The sequence below is a fragment of the Equus caballus genome, chromosome 8 (assembly GCF_041296265.1).
Source record: "Equus caballus isolate H_3958 breed thoroughbred chromosome 8, TB-T2T, whole genome shotgun sequence".
In the NCBI taxonomy this organism is placed as follows: Eukaryota; Metazoa; Chordata; class Mammalia; order Perissodactyla; family Equidae; genus Equus; species Equus caballus.
In genome coordinates this window covers 88,749,102-88,769,632 of record NC_091691.1, presented here as the reverse complement: position 1 = coordinate 88,769,632, position 20,531 = coordinate 88,749,102, and the positions used below count along the sequence as shown (strand labels likewise).

Sequence of the window (20,531 nt, the reverse complement as noted above, 5' to 3'; positions counted from 1 at the left end):
TCATTGTGGAGGTCAACTAGCCATGTCTCTAAGGTCTCTTAAGGTCACTGGGCAAAGCGATCTTGAAGGGCTCTATACTATTTTTTATTGAAAGCATGAATGTCAAGGAATCTCAATAACTCAGTGTCACAGGTCATTCATTGTTGCCAAGGAACTGCTTAGAGCTAACAAGAGTGATTGAGTGCAACTCAGGTAGCAGAGTCTACGATAACTTTTGGCCCCATCACTGGAAGACACTCTCCCCTGGCTTTCCTACACTCTGTCGGATTTCTAATTTGAGACACGGGGTGAGCTTAGCTGGGGAGTCAAGTGTTAAAAAGAGAGAGATCAGTGGTCCCCCTCAGAAACAAAAAGTTTGTGTAAACATTCCTCTAGCACACACCAATTGTGCTCCATGGGGTCCACCAGCTTCCCCAGACAGATGGCATGGTCGGCCACATGCCCTGTGGGGCCCTCAGACTCTTGTAAATGACCCACTAGCACCTTGGAGTGTCCTGTGGACACCTTTTGCTTTTATTTTGTGTTGTCTTAATTAGCCACCTTGCTCGCTTCATCAGTTTGTTAGAGAGGAAGAGAGAGAGGGAAAAAGAGAGAGAGAGAGCTTTCAGACGTCAAGGTGGTCAATTACAACAACTAGCCAAACTGAACCTAAGAGTCAAGCCCTTATTCACTTACCTCATAGGATAAGCAAGAGGCTACACAGGAAATGGTGCTATTTTTTCCTCCATGGAACAGCATCAGGCAAGGGTCAGAGGACAAGCAGAGGTAGGGGATTTGTCTCACTGCTCAGGTCCCCCAAAACAAAAGGCTCCGTCCATTTTATGGACCCTGGGTCCATGGGAGGGAGAGGGGAAGAGCAAGGAGTGGAAAATACTGAGTCAGAGTCAGAGTCGAGAAAGTGTCTTCGAGGCCTCTGAATGGAAGTGTCTGGGCTAGGAATGCAGACATGCACAGGCCGGCAGTGCCCCGAGTCCCCAACTGCAACTCCCTCCAGAGACTGCAGTGCACTGGCTGTGCACCAGATCTGTGTGGGGAGGGCAGCTTCCCCCTGTGGGGCCTGCCAGGCAAAGCTTTTGTAATTGCCTATGGTCAGGCCTAAAAGGTCACCCTTAGGACTCTGGCCTGGATCCAGACTCCTCAACAATTATAGTGAGAGATTTCAACACTCCTCTCTCAACAATTGATAGAACCAGTATTCATATCAGTAATAATATAGAAGACCCAAACACCACTATCAACTGACTTCACTGAAGTGACATTTCTGTAACACTATACCCCAAAACAACAGAATACACATTCTTTTCAACCCACGGAACATTTACCAAAACAGATCATATTTGGATAATAAAACAAACATCAATTTGTTAAATTAAATCTCAATGCTTTAAAAGCATTCAAGTTGTTCAAAATATGTTCTCAGAGTACAGAATTACATTAGAAGTCAATAATAGAAAGATCTTTGGAAATTTCCAAAATTGGAAACTAAATGATACTCTTCTAAATAACCTATAGGTCAAAGAAGAAATCAAAAGGGAAATTGCAATGTATTTCAAACTGAACAAAAAATGAAAGAAAACATTAAAATTTGTGAATGCTACTAAATCAGTCCTTGGGGGAAAATTTATAGCACTAGACACCTATATTAGAAAACAAGAAAAGTTTCAAATTAATGACTTCAGTTTCCACCTTCAAAAACTAAAGAAAAAAAGGTAGAAAAATTAAGTGCAAAGTAATCAGAAGAAAGGAAATAATAAAGTTCAGAGCAAAAATCAATGATGGAGAATACAGAAAAACAAAGGATAAAATCAATGAACCCAAAAGCTAATTCTTTGAGAAAAATCAATAAAATTGATGAATCTCTAGCAAGACTGATCAGAAAAAACAGAAGACACAAATTACCAATATCAGGAATAAGAGACACATCACTACAGATATTATAGATATTAAAGAAAAATAAGGAAATATTATAAACAACTCTATGCCACTAAATTTGACAACTCTACAAAATGCACAAGCTCTTTGAAAGACACAAGGTACCAAAGCTCACTCCAGGAGAAACAGATAACTTGAATAGTCCTATATCTATTAAAGAAATTAGTTTAAAACCTTCCCACAGTGAAAATTCCAGTCTCAGATGGCTTCACTGATGAATTCTATCAAAGATTAAAGGAAGAAATAATTGTCCATGTAGGGTGGAAGAGCATTTAGAGGGTGGTTTGTGAATCCTTGATTTGCTCCTAAAGATTCCCACAAACAATGGGCACCAACTGTGAAGGGAGCTGGCCATGCTATGATCAGCAGATGAGAGCAGAGTCCACGAGAGGCAGGAGCTCCCCGAACTTCACGCATCAGAAACCCTGTTATTCTCAACGGCTGTAGAATATTCAGTCAAGACATTCACAACCATCCCAGGTGCACACACTTTATTTTGGCGCTCAAACTATTGCCCAATTTACTCACACGGAATTTGAATTAAGGCCAGGTGGGCAGAAGGAAAGGGAGCCTATGTACAGCAGTTGCACCTCTTTATGGAGAAGAGAACCTGCCACAGAACAAAATGCTATTGGTTTTGAGATGCCTGATGAAGAAAAGGAAAGGGTGGTCTGCACAAAATGTTGGTTCACTTCTGCTGCACCGGCTGTTCCTGATCACAGCAGTGGCCGCGGCTGCCTCTGTGCCCTCCTCATTGACCTCTACAAAGCACTTGTGTGTGACCTTAGACACAGGCATGTTCTTCTTGGTTGACATTCCAGAAAAGTCTGCTTTGGCTTCCTCAAAAGCATCAGTCATTCCTAAACTTCGAAGAAAAGACTCTAAGTCATAACTCTCCTCCAACTTTAATCGAGGAAGGAAAACTTGAACTTTATCCTTAGCCATCTTTTCTGGATTTGTCCAGGCTCTGAACTTCTCATATGTAAGTGCTTTTTCCACCTGAAATAAGGAAGAGTCAAATCTTAAAATCTAGGTGACAATAGCCTGGTGCCCACCCAACTCGTTACCCCTCTCCCACGACCTAGATGGTGAGTCCTGGTGAGTGCTCCAAGACAATCTACAGAGAGAGTTCCTCTCGTAAACACACCAAGATTTTCCCTCAAATTTTCATCTTTTTCCCTGTTTTATGGAAACAAGAGTAAAACAGCGAGAAAACACTTGAGACAGGGATAGAGTTTGTTTTTTTTTAACTATCTGTACCAAATTCATTTCAAATGTTTTTTCATTTAGAAAATTCTCATAACCAATTGATTATATTCATGCAGTACACATTACTCTGAGTTGAAGAGATTGACAAAAGACAGACAAACAGCATGGCTCAGAACTCTGATGAATGAAAGAGGGGGAAATCAGGGATCACCTGAACAGGAAGGGAGACATGGCTTCTGGGGACGGGAGAGCAGGAATGGGGAATTCAATAGGACTGTGGATTCTGGCTGTCCTGGAGTTAGGTTTGAAACCTCCAAGACCCATCACTCATTCTGTTTATCCACAAGGAAGAAATAAAGGAGGAAGAGGGGGCTTGCCCTTGCGTCTCCCACTTCCCATTACCACCTGGAGCCCAGGTGAGTGCTCCTCTCCAGTGACAGCTGTTTGGATGTCAGCTCTATTCCTAGACTTTCTTAATTTTCTTCTTAAGTAACCATGACAGATCTCATCCTTGACTTATGCCACCAGCTTCCTGATGCCATAGAGAAACCAGGGAAACCAGGTAGGCCCTACCCTCAACATCCTGTGCACCGGTGTGCTGACAGTGGCTTGCATCTCTGGTGAGAGTCAATTGTTAAATCCTTGGTAGCCTAAACACAGTCATGGTGGGAGTATTTACACCACAGGAATCAGCAAAGTTATAAATGAAGGCTTCCCGCACGGCCCGGAGAGCCAGGTAACAAGCATATTATTGGCCCTCTATCTCCCACCTCACAAATTTACCTTCCCTCATCCTGAACTCCGTTCCTTTTCTGTCATGGAAAGATGTGCCTCTCCTCCTGTCTAAGATAAATTCCTCACCTATATGTTAGACTCCTGCTACTGGAAGTGTAGCCCATGACCAGCAGCATCCGCATCACCTGGAATCTTGTTAGAAATGCAAAATTTCAGGCCATACCCCCCTGAATCAAATCTGCATTTTAACAAGATCCCCAGGAGATTCATATGCACATTAACATTTCAGAAACACTGCCCAGTTCAATCCCCACCCTTTTCCAGTAGTTTTGTTCAATCACTAGCCCCCCCTTTCAGAATAAAGAATAATGTTCTTATATTTTGGGAACTCTCTCTTCTTTGCTTCATTAAAATTTGTCCTCATTCCTCAATAAATATGCAACAAAATACATAAACATATTCACCAAAAGACCTGCAATGGGTTCATCCAGCACTCCTTGTCATAACTCTAAATTGGAAATTCCTCAAATGCTATGCGGTGGCTGGACCTGGAGTTCAGGCTGGGTCCACAGACACTCAAACTCACTGCCAAAGCTTACCACAGGGAGCTCGGTGTCGTCATCAGGCAGCAGAATGACCATGCTCAGCTCCTCCCCTTCGTAGGGCAGCTCCAGCACCTGGGTGTGCACTTCGTCTACATACCCCATTTTAAATTTAGCTTGCTTAAACATCATCTGCACTGTCTTTTTCTCCTAATTAAAATATGAAACTAAAATCAGATTACTGAAAAATGAGCACAGTTTACTAAAAATAAGATACGTCTAATTTGCAGAACCCCTGGGTACATGTAAGAGAATTATGATTTCTGTGCGGTTATGTTGATAAATGTAAAATCTTCATTATTACCTATTAGTGTTGAGTACAGCATGCTATTGACCCACTAGGTCAAGTATCACCAGGTGAGACAGAATAAATTGATGAATATTCAGAGACATAAAACACATTATGTTACTTTTGGAAGAAGTGTTTTTTCTCTTTTGAGAACGTGAAGAGAGGACTCTCAGGGACTTTACATTGAAAAGTTATTTCTCCAAGATAGGAAGAGAATTAAACTAATATTCAGGCCTTTGAGTGAAGGATCTGGTTAGAAAAGATGGACGGGCCATAGGGAGTGACATTTCTATTCTGAAAAGTTGCTCAATTATATATTCGGCTTTATGGCTTTGGTTTTCTTGGAGGGGGGACCTTGACAAGATGTGTAGGGTCTAGCATTTTTAAAGCTTGCATCAGATATATTCTAGACTTTTATATCTTTGTGTAATACGCTGTTATCAAGTTGATGGGGTCAAGTTCCACGCCAATAGCTATTGACCCCAGCTATTATCATATTTGAAAGTGAATGGAGAAAAGTGGGGTTTTTTTTCCCCTGAGGAAGATTAGCCCTGAGCCAACTACTGCCAGTCCTCTTCTTTTTGCTGAGGAAGCCTGGCCCTGAGCTAACATCCATGCCCATCTTCTTCTATTTTATATGTGGGACACCTACCACCGCATGGTGTGCCAAGCGGTGCCATGTCCGCACCCAGGATCCAAACTGGCAAACCCCGGGCCGCTGAGAAGCGGAAAGTGCGAACTTAACCGCTGTGCCACCGGGCTGGCCCCAGAAAGGTGTTTTAAACTTAGGCTTATTAGTCCAGAGGTCTAATGTACAGCATGATGACTACAGTTAGTAATGCTGTATGAATACTGGAAATTTGCCAAGAAAGTAGATTTCAGTTGCTGTCATCACACAGAAAAATATGGTAACTGTGAGGAAAAGATATGTTAATTAGCTTGACTGCAGTCATTTCACTGTATGCATATCAAATCGTCATCTTGTACACTTTAAATATACACAATTTTTATTTTTAAAAAAGACCCAAGAATAAATAAAAACAAAGTTATCCTGAACATCTGCTAACACATTTTTTCTTGTGTTTGGACTTGTATAGCCATGAATGCTAAGCCAATAAATAGGTGTAGCTGTCACTGACATGGCAACAAGGCGTTTGTGTAAATACAGACAGTGACAGTACAACATAAACATAATTCCAAGGCTTAGAAGAAACTTTCTTCAATCCAAACCATATAAGCAGAGAGAGAAGATTTATTTGACCAAGAATACTTTAACCAATGTAAAATGGTTTTAGTTTTTCTCTTCCCCTCTCTAACGAAAGATCTCTTTTCTCTCTCCAATAAGATATATAGCGAGCACGAAATTCATCCAGAACTAGATTAAGAATCAATATAGTGTGAACCAAATTATTTTTTTCCATTCATTCACAATCTCTCCCAGTGTATTACTTTAAGAAAGTAGGGGAAAATATTTCCCTACCTGGTTGACTTTAAAGCGCATTCCCCTGGTGTGCTTTCTGTCAAATTGCTCATTCCACCTTCCTTTGAAATACACACCATTCACAAGGACCAGCTTAGTCAGGGGGCTGACTGTCCCGGCACCCAGTATCTCTGAAATCTTACCTGTAAAGAACATGAGAGAAGTTTATTGCTATTTGGCGGAGAATAAACATCCTTCTACAAAAATCCTCTCGACATATAAAGCCGAGACTTGGTTGAGAGCCAGTCTGGAAACCTTGATGAATTGGGGGAGGGTGTATAGTGCTGTGCACACACACACAGTGTATTGTTTGTTCTTAAATAACAATCTTTTTTTTTTTTTTGAGGAAGATTAACACTGAGCTAACATCCGTCGCTAATCCTCCTCTTTTTACTAAGGAAGATTGGCCCTGAGCTAACATCTGTGCCCAACTTCCTCTACTTTATATGTCAGATGCCTGCCACAGCATGGCTTGATAAGTGTGTATAGGTCTGTGCTGGGGATACGAACCGGCGAACCCAGGGCCACCAAAGCAGAGCGTGCAAACTTAACCACTCCACCAGTGCCGGCCCCTTAAATAACAATCTTGAAGTAGGCAGGTCAACTACCATTTTGCCCTCAATTTACAGATGTGGAAATTCATGTTCCAAGCTTTTGCCTAACTTTTTTGCCAAGGTCACATAGGTGGCAAGTGACTGAGCTAAGAAAATAACCCAAGAGTCTTGATTCTAACTGTAAGCTTCTCAACTTTGGCACCGTAATTTCTCAACCACACTACTATTGGCATTCCAGGCTGGATAATTCTTTGTTGTGGAGACTGTCCTGTGCATTGTAGGATGTTTACCCCAATTGTGACAACGAAAACTGTCTTTGGCCATTGCCGAATGTCACCTGGAGGTTGATTCTGGTTGAGAATCATTGTTCTGTGTCAACCTTCAAATCTCATTTAGGTGAGAAGAGACTTTCAAAGAGTGAGGTGAATACAGACCTGTAAGTGAGAGAGAGGGGCTTCCTGAACGGAGTGAATGGGGTGAAGGAATCAGAGGGATGCAATAAGAGGGCCAAATTGAGTTGTCCAACGAGAGAGGGGACAGGGAGATCCCAAATCCCCTCCAGCTCTAACATCTTAGGAAAACATGTGGGTGGTCAGTGTGATGGAGGGAAGAGCGTGAGCAGCCATGAAGGGGAAGCGAGTGGTGTAGGGAGGGTGAGGTGTAGAGAAGCTTCTGGTTTTCCCAGATCCAACAGAGAGTGAGAGACCACTGCACATATGATATATGAAAACGTGAAAGGCTCTTTCCTTCCAATGGTCATTATTCTATTGGCTTTCAGTATAACTGTGGCCACTGCTGCCTGACACACACTGGGTCTGCCATAAAGATTGAACCAATGACGTAAGGAGTGCTGGGTAGGCACATGAAGAAATAAGTGATTCGACTTCCCCACTTTTGGAAGTCTCAAAATTATGTTAGGTATTTAGAGTGCTTAAGAGCATGCCCCTTTCCTCTGTGCTCTAGCCAAGAACTGGCAGAAATATTTCTGATGAGACAGAATGTAGACTAGACAGAAGACCCCACAGGCTCCACATTAGCTCCACCTAAAGAATCTGGAGCAAATTCAAAAAGGTCACGCTCTGAAAGCAAACTTATCCACTGCCAAGTTAAGAGGGAAAGAGAGGGCTGCGGATGAAATGAGAGCAGTTCACATCACCACAGGGAGACGACAAGAAATGTTGCCCTGTCTCAGCTGTAACCTGAATTGAGTGTCATTCTGCCCTCAGAGAATGGCAAGGAGCTTCCCAGATAGAAGTTAAACAGGGTCCCAAAGAGGAAGCATTTTTCAGGGATTTTCCAGCACAGTCCAGAGGGGACAGGGTCTCAGCTCCTTACACTAGGTTTAAGTATTTTTCAGAAATCACCACTTCATAAGCCCAAGAAAAATAACAGAATCACACTGCTGGCCTGAAAACCCACCAAACACAAACAGGTCACTGGTTATGGGGTCACTGTGGCAACACCAGAGAGGTCACACCCCTGCCAGTCTCAGCTCTCTTTCCTCCATAACTAATAGTCTTCTGAAATGACAATCTCTCACCTTCTGTCTTTTTTGTCACCCAGTCATTTATGTGCTTCCTGCATTCTTCGGTGTCTTCAGCAAAGGATAGCTCCTCCAGCTCTGCCTGGTAGAACTTCTGGCAGGATTCCTTAAAGGCCTATAGACGCAAAATACCAAGTTTAGCCCTACTTGGCGAAGGTTCCTCCAAGTGTGAAAATTTTTTTTTTCTTAACATGTTTCTAGTAAAAACACTCGCACGGGTCATCCTGCACTTTAAGACTCATTCACACAATTACAAAAACATGTAGACGCTATGCCTGGCACTGTGCTAGGTGCTGGAAACAGGGTGAAGAAGTGACATTGGCCCTCAGATGGCTCCCAGTCTGCTGAGAGAGACAACATATAAACACAGACAGTCTCAACCACATAGGTACACAGACAGTCTCAACAATGTATATACACGGATAGTCTTAAGATGTTTGGAAAACATGGATGGTGGCAGCCAAGCACAAAACAGCCATGAACATCCCCGTCAAACACTTAAACTCCATCTTGACTTTCTGTCTGATTTTCTGTCTCCCCCACTAGACAGTCTAACTCTTGTTTACTCATTTTTGTATCATCAGCACCAAACACAGTGTCTGAAACATATTTGTGGAATGATTGGAGGCTTCACAGTGGAACTGGATTATTAAGAAATCTTACAGGTCCTCCAGGAGTGGAATGTGACAGGCCTAAACCACTGTATGTGTGTGTGTGTTTGTGTAGTGGATTAGGGAAAATACAGTGGTAGGGGGTGAGCCTTGAAGTGTAAGTTGGGGTCACACCAGGAAGGGCCTTATATGCAATACATTACAACCCAAAGATAACTCACCTCACGAAAACTTGGTTTCAGATCTACCATGCCTGGCAATTGGCTCCCATCCTCCGCCCATCTCCTGTTCTCAAATATTTTAGTTTCTACAGAAGAAAGAAGATGTAGAGAGAAGGAGGAGCCAAGCAACCAAGAAAGGAGGAGGGTTCCCCCTGTGTCCCCAGTATTTCTCAATTACAATAACCAAAGATTAGGCTGATATTCAAAAATGAACATCAATTAGCCAGGAGATGCCTGGAATCACTGGTGCTTATCCTAGAAGACTTAGCCAACTGAAGGATCCAGAATCATCTCCAATGATATTTAAGCCCAGACAGGCAACCTCCATGGGGTAGCGCCCAACAGTAGCCATGAGAGGGTATATTTGAGTCTTATAATCAAGTTACAAATTTGATTCTTATAATTATAAGTCTATAATCCTTAGAACTGCCAGCCAATAAGTTGGCCTGGCTTGCCTTGATCATTTTATTAATCTCACTGCAAATGACGTGGCATCATTTTTTGGACCTCACTTATTGAATTATGGCAGGCTTTTACTGGACTAGAGAACTTTGGAATTTTATGCTGCAGTAAATAGGAACTGCTCAGATTTAAAACCTCAGTTTTATGAGCAGATTTTAATTTTAGAAAGACTATTCTGTCAGCGGTGTGGAAGGACCAGGCTGGACTTGCAGAGATCAGTTAGGAAACAAAAGGACAGTGTAGAAGACACAATAAGAGTCTGGACCCAGGTGACATGGCAGTGATTCAGAAGAGGGGACAAATTTAGGAGACTTTGAGATGCTGGCTCTGCAGGAACAGCCACAACCAGAGGGGAGACTGGAGAGGAGCTGTGTACACACGCAGGACCATGTGGATGAACACTGCAGGGCGGGGATCAAGGGCGAGAAGCAGGTCTGGGTGCAGAAAGATGGACATATTGAGACTGACATCCCAGAAGAATATATTAAAAACAATAAAAAAAGGACATAATTCAGAAACCACAATAGAATTCAAAATGATAATTACAGAAGTAGAATTCTAAGCATATTTTTAAGGCAGTAGAGATATACTTTATCTCTGTTTTTCTGTAGTTTCTATTTTATTTTCAATTTCTTTTTCACCAATGTGTGAGTACAACTTACTGGAAGGAAATCACACGTCTTCTCTCCAAAGAGTCTGTTGGCCATTCTCAGCACGCACTGAGTGCCGGCTTTGTTAACTTCTTTGAGAAGTGACTGGAAACCCTGGTGGACATCTCCCCCTTTGTTCAAACAAAGTGCCTGGTAATAGAAAACAAGGACACCAACTTTTAACATTGCCATTTTACTCCCCCAAAGAGCCATCTCGGAATGAATCTCGGTGCTGAAAATCTCAGAGGAGCCTATCTTAAAAGGAGTTTGGTTTAACTGTCTAGCGTGGGGTTTCTTGACCTCGGTTGGCACTACTAACATTATGGGACAGATACTTTGTTGTGGGGGCTGTCCTGTGTATTGTGGGATATTTTGAAGCATTTCTGGCCCTGCCCACTAGATGTCAGTAGCACCTCTCAGTTAGGACAACCAAAGCAGTCCAGAAGTTGCCAAATGTCTGGGAAGGCAAAATGGCCCCCGGGTGAAAACCAGTGCTCCGGCAGGTTATCCAGGCCAGGAAGGCAGCGTGTGAGAACTCAGGAGGAGACAGAGCAGAGAAGATCGGTACTGGGATGTATCTCACTGCCCCAGGGAATACAAGAATGAGCAGAGATAAACACGAAAATGTTTCACCAGCAATTTACAGTTCTCCAGACCAGACTGTGATTTAAATGTCAAGTCAGAGTGAGAATTAAGGTTGTTCCTGTATCTCCCAATAACCCCAGTCCAGAGCCTCACTCCCCCAGTGAGCTGAAGAAACAACCTCAAGGGGTTCAACTGCAGCCATGGACGTGCTTCTGGAGAGGGTCCCCGCACCCCTGACATTACTGGGAACATGACATGCATATGGCAATCATCTGGGACACTTTCACCAGAGAGTCAAAGAAACTAAGACACGAGGAGGTTAAGGACTTCTTCCCTTTGTATTATCGCTATTCCTTTATAGCTAAGTTTGCACATAACCCACTTCAGATCAATCAGATTATATATTCCTTCTAACTCACTCCAGAAGAGAGAAGTCCACATTTGTGTTGCGTTCTTCCACTTCTGCATAAATGTACACTAGAAATAGCCCATTTAACAAACAGTTCATTTACACAGCTGCATTTCAATTTGAAATATAATATTAGCAAAAGTTTGAAATATAACAAAGTTGAAATTCTTGGCCTTTTTGTAGGACAGAATTATAGTTTACCTTACTTATCAAAGACGCATATTGATGTTTTATCTAGAGGAAATAAAGTAGTGACTTGATTTCTCCCATAAACACTAAGGGGAGACTCCCTGTCTCACAGAATTTACCCTTCTGCCCATGTCTGCCCTTCGTCCTTCACCACAGTGCCCCCCACCGACCTACCAGCCACAGTGGCTTCAGCAGCTGGGGTGAGGTATGAAAAGCCCAGCTTTCTGGAAGCACAGAAAGAAGCATGTGCTTGGTCTTCCTTTGTGAGAGGCATGCGTACCTGAGACATCTGGGCTGCGGTGTTTCCTTTGGCCCCCATGAAGACCATGGCCAGGACAGAAGAGATGCTCAGGGGAGAGAAGAACACATTTCGGGAGTTGTCCTTTTCACCCAACATTTTTAATAAGTTGATGGCAAAAGTGCCATTTGCTTCACAGAGATCATCCATCAGGGAAAGTCTGTATCAAAAGCACAACATAGAAGCACATCAACCACCTAGTCATTAGCACCCCTGTCAGGGCTCCTGGGTGTGGTCAGCAGAATAACTGCACCCCCAAAGACACCCACGTCAAGTCCCCCAAGCCTGTAACCACCTTAGCTTCGTGGCCATAGAGACTTTGCAGATGTGACTGAATTAAGGATCCTGAGATGGGAGAACCCGTAGTTTGATTCCAGAGCCTGAACTCTTCAATGTTACACAAAACCCCCTACTGCTGCTAGTTCTCCCTCAGTCTGGTGTCTCTAGTATAATTTACAAACAATGTTCTGTGAATCATAAATAACTCTCTGTAAATAAATGTGATATTTCTGGGGCCGGCCCAGCAGTGCCATAGTAGTTAAGTGTGCATGCTCTACTTTGGCAGCCAGGGGTTCACAGGTTCAGATCCCCAGTGCAGACCTACACACCACTCATCAAGCCATGCTGTGGTGGCATCCTACATATAAAATAGAGATAGATGGGCACAGATGTTACCTCAGGGCCAATCTTCTTCACCAAATAAATAAAAATGGCATTTCTGTTACCATGTCACCTGAAAACAGTTGGATGAATTTCAACAGATTTGGAGGGTTTTTTTGGGATGATCTGACCTAAAATATGGGCTTCTAGAAGACACAAAATTTATTTTCAGTCAGGGGAACTCCCAAAAAAATATACCATTTTCCACCAGAGTTGCTTAAACTGGCCTGGGAGCTGCAAAGGGAGCCCATGGGCAGAAATATAAAATATGAAGCCCATGAGGCCAGCGCGGTGGCACAGTGGTTAAGCACACACGTTCCGCTTCGGCGGCCTGGGGTTTGCCGGTTCGGATCCTGGGTGCGGACATGGCACTGCTTGGCAAGCCATGCTGTGGTAGGCATCCCACATATAAAGCAGAGGAAGATAGGCATGGATGTTAGCTCAGGGCCAGTCTTCCTCAGCAAAACAGAGGAGAATTGGCAGCAGATGTTAGCTCAGGGCTGATCTTCCTCAAAGAAGAAAAAAAAAATGAAGCCCAAATGTCAAGTCCTCAGGCAAACACTGAATCAGAGGCCCGGATTTTGGATCCCGCCTGGCCTTCCCTCCAGCTGGACTAAACTTTAGACCAGCTTCTTCCTGCCCCGCCGTCCTAATCTGCCCTGCCTTAGAGCACTTACTTTAGACAACCTGTCACTGCAAATTCTTTCTCTACTCCTTTGAGATGTAAATATTTTGAAAAGCCTCTTTCCTGTTTGATAGCCAAGGACCAGACCGTCTCTCTCAGTCTCTGGGAATCATCCCTTTAAAACTGTAATGACCATGCACCCTACCCTCCCAGTCCCTGTGGGAGGACTGGAGTGAAACTTCAGCAGGCACCTTGCTCCAAGTTGTAAAAATTATTACAATTTATTAATTATTATAGTTTTAGCAAGTTCTTATAAGTTCTGCATTGCTTATGTCCATGGTGGGGATCGGAATTGGCCACCCCAAAATGTGTCTCTTAGGTTAAGGACAAGAGACTGCAAGAAACTTTGACCTTCCCCCAATGGCCTAAAAGAATTTAAGATAAAAGGCCTATCCCCAGGACAGGCCATCACCACAGATAACTCTGGGTATAGTAGCCAGGGAGGGTCCTTGCTAAGCCCACTCTTATCAAAGTTCTGTCCACCAAACACTTGCTTTTCCATCTCCATGTGAACTGCCTTCTTCCCCTTTGAAGTCCCAAACCACTGCCCCCCACATCCTCCTTTGTCTTTAGCTAAAGATGGTATTTAAGGTGATGGTGTTGGCCATTCTGGTGAGTTACTCAGTTTTTCTGGGTTCCTCCCATGGATACATGTTATTAAATTTTGTTTTATTTTCTCCTGTTATTCTGTCTCATATCAATTTAATTCCTGGACCAGCCAGAAGGACCTAGAGGACTGAGGAATTGTCTTCCTCCCCTACACTATTAAACCTTATAGAAACTGGGGCTACTATTTACTAAAATATTAAAGTTCATCAACTCCTTTTGGTTTCCCTGAGTCTCTTTGCTGTTACAGTTGACGACATTTTGGAAAATAAAAGGACAAACCATTACCGACAATCCCATGACCCTACAAGCTATGTTTTTCTCTTATATTATCCACTCTTTTTTTCACTAGCATGTATATTTTTAACTCAAAAATTTTAAAGTTGCACAAGAAAAATATGTTCCAGTTTGGAAAATTAGCAAATAAGCAAAATCAAAAGTACTGGAAACTCCACCTAGAGATAAGGGTCACTGTGCCTGTGTTCATTTTTAAAGAGATGGGGCATCATATGATCTTTTTTCTTCCAGTTTCCCAGCGGACTAGAAGTGCCTCCTACAGAAGTCTTGAAACTGTATTTCATTAGGTTTTGGGGGTCTCCCGGGTCTCAGGTGCAGGAGAGGAAAGAGGAGCTGAGTGGGTGCCAGAGGGATGGGGGACAACTATTTCAACCAGAGCCTCTTGCTGCTGAAGGGTTCCTTTGAATCTTCCACCTAAGATATTTTTTCAAGAGTCGATGTCTTCACTTTAGGAAGGAAAAAAATGTGTGGTGTAAAAAAAAAATAGTAAAGACCATACTCTAAATACAGAATAACAGCCCAAACCAGAGCAAATTTTTTAAAGCTTGAAAAAAGGTATTAAAACACCAGGCCAGAAAATACAAGAGTGGCATAGTTTGCAAAGCAGTACTCTATACTCAACAGGTCATTTCTTAGAGGACAAGACATTCAAGTTCCTCACTGTCCTCACGTGGTGAAGCTACTCCAAGTCTTCAGCTGCATGGCTTGAATCAAGGGCTGCTGTTGGAGGCTGCTTTGTCTGCATTGGGCAAGACTCAGAGCAGAGCAGGGTCCAGACGGCCTGCAGCCTGCCTCCAGGTGACTTCCGGCCTTGCATTTCCTCACCTTACACTTGAGGATATTTCAGAAAATAAAAAGCCAGGAGGCAGAAGGGATATTCCAAGTGCATAGCGCGGGGCCTCCCAGAAGGTGGCACCAAAGAGACCCAAAGAAGGAAAGAATGAGGTAAACTGGAGATGGCAGACACAACTAAATTTGGATTTGATCCTACTGGAGCATAAGAGCTTTGGACTCAGGGAAGGGCAGGCGTAAGTTTAGGTGAGTGAGTGTGAGAGTGTGTGTGTGGTTATCCTGCCTGAACAGGCAAAGGAATTAACTGGAATATCACATCAATTTCAACTCTACCTTTTAACTGCTCTTAATTGCAAGTGCCTACTTCTGGATTCTTCCATCTTTCCTCTTCCTTCATCTCATTTCCTCACCTCCATTCCTTTTCAACATCCAGGTGCTGGTCAGTAGCACAGTATTTCCCATCAGTATCTGCCCCATAGTAATGACACACACTGGCACACACTTACACACAAGTGCACCTTAACGATGCGTCCCAGCTCACACCAGTGAAAAGGCAAGGGCTGAAACAGGATAACAGACTGACTCTTTCCTCCAGTTCTTCTCGGTGCCCTAATCTCATTTGTACATTAAAGCCTTTGAGAAGGTTGGAACTTTAAACAAAACGGACCTTGCCCAATAAATCTAAAAAGGAATTAATTTCAGTATCGTACAAAATAATATCTTTAGCGTCAGTGCCACAATTCAACTCTGTCATAAAAACAGCAATGTGGAAAGATTTGATTTCCAGCCAATAAAATGAATTGGCATTAAGCTAGTTTTCCTTTTACAAGAGAATAAACAAAGTTAAGACAACTAAATACTGTCCTCAGGTCTTAGATCAAGAATGGCAGAGTTGGCCACAAAAACAAGCTTTCTGCTTCCAAGTATCTGGTATCATTCTTCTCCTGGGGGCCTTGAACACCTGTGAACTCCCTGCTCTACTCCCTTCCCCACCCACACATCCAAAAGTGAATTTATTCAAAAAGCATTTATCTAGAACTTTCCTTATATGGTTTTGGAGAAGAAAATAGACAATAAATGCCATTATTCCTGACTGGGAGCTCCCGCCCTAGGAGAGATACACATACATAAATGCATGGTTTCCAGCCAGCCCTGTGCTTTGCAACAGAATAGTTTACAAAGTGCTAAGCAAGCCCACAGAAAAGCAGAATGAATTTTCTTTAGAAGCCCGGGAGAAGGGGAGTGGTGAGCTGGTTCTAACAGGTTGGGCAGGAGCTTCTGTAAGGTGGCGAAAGGGAGGGGGGGGATTTTAAGGCTGCAGCTGTGGGATTGACAGGTGCAAAGAATGTCGAGGAAGGGCACAGATTGTGTGGCTCAGGGAGCAGTCTGTGTGATTTTCCGTGAGAGACCGGGCATGGTGAGACAGGACGGGCTTTAAACCAGGTTTAGAAGTTTGAATTTGAGCTATGGTCTGGAAAGCCACACATCGTTTTTAAACAAATGATACAAATGAGTACTCATTTAAACTCATTTAAATTATACAAATTGTACTCACTTAAATAAATGAGTGCATTGGAGTTTTTAAAAGCACTGTGACTCACCATTTAGCATGGGAAAAGGCTGAGGAGGCTGCTGGTAGACCACTGCGTACACCAGCGACTGCTGAATAGAGAGAGAGGGGAAGATGGCCTTGCCAGGCTGGGTGACTGATCACATGAGGGCCAGGGAGCAGGAAGAGTCAAGGATTATGCTGAGGCTTGTTAAAAACAATTCAACTTGCCCCAAATGAAGTCACTTACTTTAAGCCCTATGTCACCAAACCAGGACTTAATCAGTTTGGCTCTCCCAGAAATGGAATCTTAAACCAGTCAATCAGGAATCGCCTGACCAGTACTAGTGAGGAAATCTGCCTGACAGACCCCTACCAACCTCTAAGGGCAAGTAACTTTGCAATAACCAACCAGCTGTTTTGCCAATATTACTTCCTTATTACCTATCCCTCCTGCCTATAAAAGTCTTTGATTTTGTACAGCTCCTCAGAGCTCCTTTGTCTCTGCTAGATTGCCCGCTGCCCAACTCAAATCAATTTTCGCTCACACTCCTAACATTTTTTATATGCCTAAATTTATCTCTTAACAGGCTCCTAGCTAATTTATGCTTAGGGCGGGCTGTGAACCGGAGGAAGTTTATATGAGGAGCCAGTTTGGAATGGGGACGATGGTACATTCCACGTAATGTGTGGAACATACCATACCCACGGAACCTGTAACAAGGACAGCCAAGGAATGTTTGTAAATATAGGTAGGTTACTTAGGAGAAGTAGATAAAGTCCTAAAGCAAGAGAGTGGGAGCCACTGGCATCCTGATTCCAGCAGATTCTAGGCGAATGGAATAAGGTTACTCGGAACGTACAGTGGAGGCATAAGAGAAGACATTAACAAAGTTCTGGGGAATTTCCAATATTTGCAGGTAGTAAGAGGAAGACAAGGGACTGAGACCCAACAATCAGGGACGTCCTGGCAGATCTGGAGGGGTGTGTCTGAGCGGCCCAGGGAAGCAGGGAAGGCTGGAGGCGTACAGGAAGGTGGCGCGCATGCGTGAGGCAGTTGGTGCCTGAAAACAGGAACAGAGCGCTGAGGAGTATCTGGGAAGTTAGGAATCGATTATATTAACTACTGTGGACGAGGGGAAGACAGGTTAGGAAGAATGTTTTTTAAGTTGAGGGAAAGCAGCCAAAGAAGAAGAACAGATAAGAGAGGTGAAATAAAGAAAATAAAGACAAAGAATGGAAGAAAGGGAAAAAAAGGAGGAACTAAGGAAGGGAGGGAGGAAGAGAGGGGGGAAGGAGGAGGAGAGTAGGCAAAGAGGGAGGGGGAAAGAAAGGAAAGGTACAACCCATAAGCTGCATCGCAGAGGGGATAGGCGTTTGTGCTGGAGGTGGCGTTGACCCAGCGTCCCGCGAACTTGCCCAAGACTCCACAGAAATCGCTGACAAGGCTACCATTGGCGCCCTAGTCATCCTGCTGCACCCTGCGGCTCCTCCCACTCACCCTCCCAAAAGTTTCCATCCGTCCAACTCCGGCAACCACACCGCAGGCTGGAATACCGGCCACGCCCCCTCTGCTGGCAAATCCCAGCGCGGTGGCGTCAGTAAGCGGCAGGCGCCACCCTGCTCCCGGGACGAGCCGCCTCTGACCCAGGGCGTGTCTGCGCGCCGAGCTTCTGTGCTCGGGACTCGCCGCCCCGGCCCTGGCGGAGGCTCACCTGAGACCCCAAGCAGCGTGGGGCTGGGGTCTAGAGCGGCTGGTGCCAGGGCGCCCCCAGCCCCGCAGCACTCCCGCCCGGTTACCTCCCGCCATCATTTCCCTAGTCGTCTCCTCCTGCTTCTCCTCTCTCTGTGTCTGCCTCTTGTCTTCCTCCTTCCCTTCCTCTCTCCGCGCTCCGCCCGAGCTCTTGGCAAGACGCGCCCGCCTTGGGAACCCGAGGACACCAGCGCCTCCCCGGCCCCAGTACCTGGGAGATTCCTGCTGCTGCGACGGCTGCTGCTACTATTCCAGCTTGGTGGATCCTTCACGTCTGCTTTGATTTCGGGCAAGGCTTCCGGCGATGACTCAGCGCAGTGGGAGATTGCACCGCCTTGTGCAATCTCTGACTCTGCATCCCCCGGCTGGACCCCAGGAGGAGCCTGCACCTCGCCCGGCATCCTCCCGCCCTGGTGCTCATGGCTTGGTGGGGGCGGCTAGTGCTTCATCCTCTGAGGGCGTTTGTGGAAGACTTCGCCAGTAGAGGATTGATTTGTTTTCCTGGATTAGTAGGCGCAATATTCGTGTTTAGTGTGTGTATGCAAGAGCAGTTTCAAAATTGGAACTTAACTGAAAATTAACTAAAAGTAAAACCAGAGGTTAAAGGTTCCTAACGCCAGTGGTTTCCAAACGGCTTTGGTAGGACACCCATCAAAAAAATTTTGAGCATGCATCCCTGGTATCAGTATGACTATATATGCTAATATGCTAAATACGAAAATATTATGAACGCTATAAAACACAAATTTGAAGGAATAAGAAAGAAAAACTTTTTGTTAGAAATACACATTTTTGTGCTCACTAAGTGTTTAAGTGTTCAACTACTGACAGCCACTTCTCATCACAGAAAAGGTCATCAGGTTTGGAACACTAGCCTTTTAAAAAAGAAAAAATAAGCAAATAATTAATGAACCTCTTTTTTAAAGTACTTTGGCATTCGCTAAGTAAGCCTCAGGGTTTTCAGAAGATATTCATGGCCACTGCACTGCGTATTACAAAGCATGGTAAGTGTTCTACTATTTACTGTTCTAGGTGGTGGCGGTTGTTTATTTAATCACGTGATACCATCTCATAGCATGTGTCCCTTTCAGTACCTTGCTGAAAGCACACATGTGAGGATGCGACTCTGAAACCTACGCTTTATGACGCCTGGTTCTAGGTGTCTGCATGGAGGAGCAGAGAGCCAAGTTGGAGTTCAAATCCAAGGAAGCGTCCCTGACTCCAAAGCCAGTGCTGTTCTCTTTCCAGAGGGGAACCGGGAAGGCTAATTAGCAATCAGACCCAGACACTCAGGTTTAGAGCGTCACAGAACAGTGTTGATGAGTATCCTTGCCACCTCAGCTTTATATTGGACCCTATTTTCAGAGGGTTCTTACTCTGGAATGTCTTAAAGGAACCTCAGCCCTGACACGTCCTTGACTGAACATAAGTTGGGTAAAGACCATACAGGGATTAGTTCTTGTGGTCTGAAGGCCAACAGTAGAGAAAGGAAGGTCTGTCTGAAGCACGTGCACCTTTAGGGTTTCCTCTTTACTCCCGATGATGGAGGGGTGGCCACTGGGCCCCTTCACTGGACCTGCCGTTTCTCTACCCCTTTTGTTTCTGGGAAGGAAGTAGACCTCTTCCTTCTCTAGGACATGGTTTCACTGATTTCCTCCTCTCTTGTATCTCATAAATATACTCAATCTCTCCCATATTAACAAAAACAAAAAACTGAATTTCTTTACTTTTAATACCCTGTAATTACCGTCCTGCTTCTTCATCCTTCCATTCATAGCCAAGTTTCTCAAAAAAAAAAAAAAAAAAAAGACATTGGCTGTTGTCTTTTTCTCACCTTCCGATTTACCCTTCACCCCTCTGCAGTGTGACTTCCACCCCAACATGCTCTGAATGAAACTGCTTGTGATAAGGTCCCCAATGACCCTGTAATTGCCAGGGTGGAAAGATATGTCCCAGGTCTTGTTTCATTGTGTTTGCTGACAACTGTTAGTAGCCCTTTTGTCTGTTGCATCCCAGGGTTCCAGAGCACCGTTCCTGGTTCCTTCTCGTCCTGTCCTCATTCCTTTCCTCCATCCACAGCTTTCTTGTTTTCATAATGTAATATGCTCTTCTTGAATGACTTGACTATCTCCATGGGTTCAGATTTCAACTTTTGCTGATTCCTTCCAAACCTCTAACCCATCTCTTGAGCTGTAGACATTACCGGTGTACTACTGGACATCTCTCAGAAACCTAGAGTCAGTCCCTTCCCCAGTTCTCTTAACTAAGTGATCAAAAGTCCTGTCATTTCTACATCTGAGTGTTTTTCCCATCCCTCCCCTCTTTCTCAATCTATTTCTTGGGTGAAGTCCTCCTCATTTCTCTCCTAAACAATTCATTTTCCTACCTAACAGTTCTCCAGATCCACCACAACCTATTCT

The 20,531-nt window shown here is 44.1% G+C and overlaps 1 protein-coding gene and 1 long non-coding RNA gene across 10 annotated transcripts in view; one reads left to right on the top strand and one right to left on the bottom strand.

The window, feature by feature from the left end:
* Positions 1-2,408: 2,408 nt before the first annotated feature.
* SERPINB8 (serpin family B member 8) overlaps positions 2,409-20,531 on the bottom strand; it is a 25,341-nt gene continuing 7,218 nt past the window's right edge. The window contains exons 1-10 of one of the 9 annotated variants that reach the window (XM_070275820.1): positions 17,778-17,857; positions 16,411-16,471; positions 15,143-15,245; positions 11,752-11,929; positions 10,301-10,438; positions 9,177-9,262; positions 8,342-8,459; positions 6,248-6,390; positions 4,476-4,628; positions 2,409-2,931 (exon numbers count right to left, since the gene is read on the bottom strand). In XM_070275820.1, the coding sequence (XP_070131921.1) occupies positions 2,527-2,931; positions 4,476-4,628; positions 6,248-6,390; positions 8,342-8,459; positions 9,177-9,206 (849 nt within the window). In that variant the 5' untranslated portion in view covers positions 9,207-9,262; positions 10,301-10,438; positions 11,752-11,929; ... (1 more) ...; positions 16,411-16,471; positions 17,778-17,857 and the 3' untranslated portion in view covers positions 2,409-2,526. The other 8 variants (XM_070275815.1, XM_070275818.1, XM_070275821.1 and 5 more) reach the window with 8 other exon arrangements.
* LOC111774760 (uncharacterized) overlaps positions 17,981-20,531 on the top strand; it is a 7,871-nt gene continuing 5,320 nt past the window's right edge. The window contains exon 1 of the long non-coding RNA XR_002810001.2: positions 17,981-19,115. This is a non-coding gene — a long non-coding RNA (uncharacterized lncRNA). The remainder of the gene's footprint in view (positions 19,116-20,531) is intronic.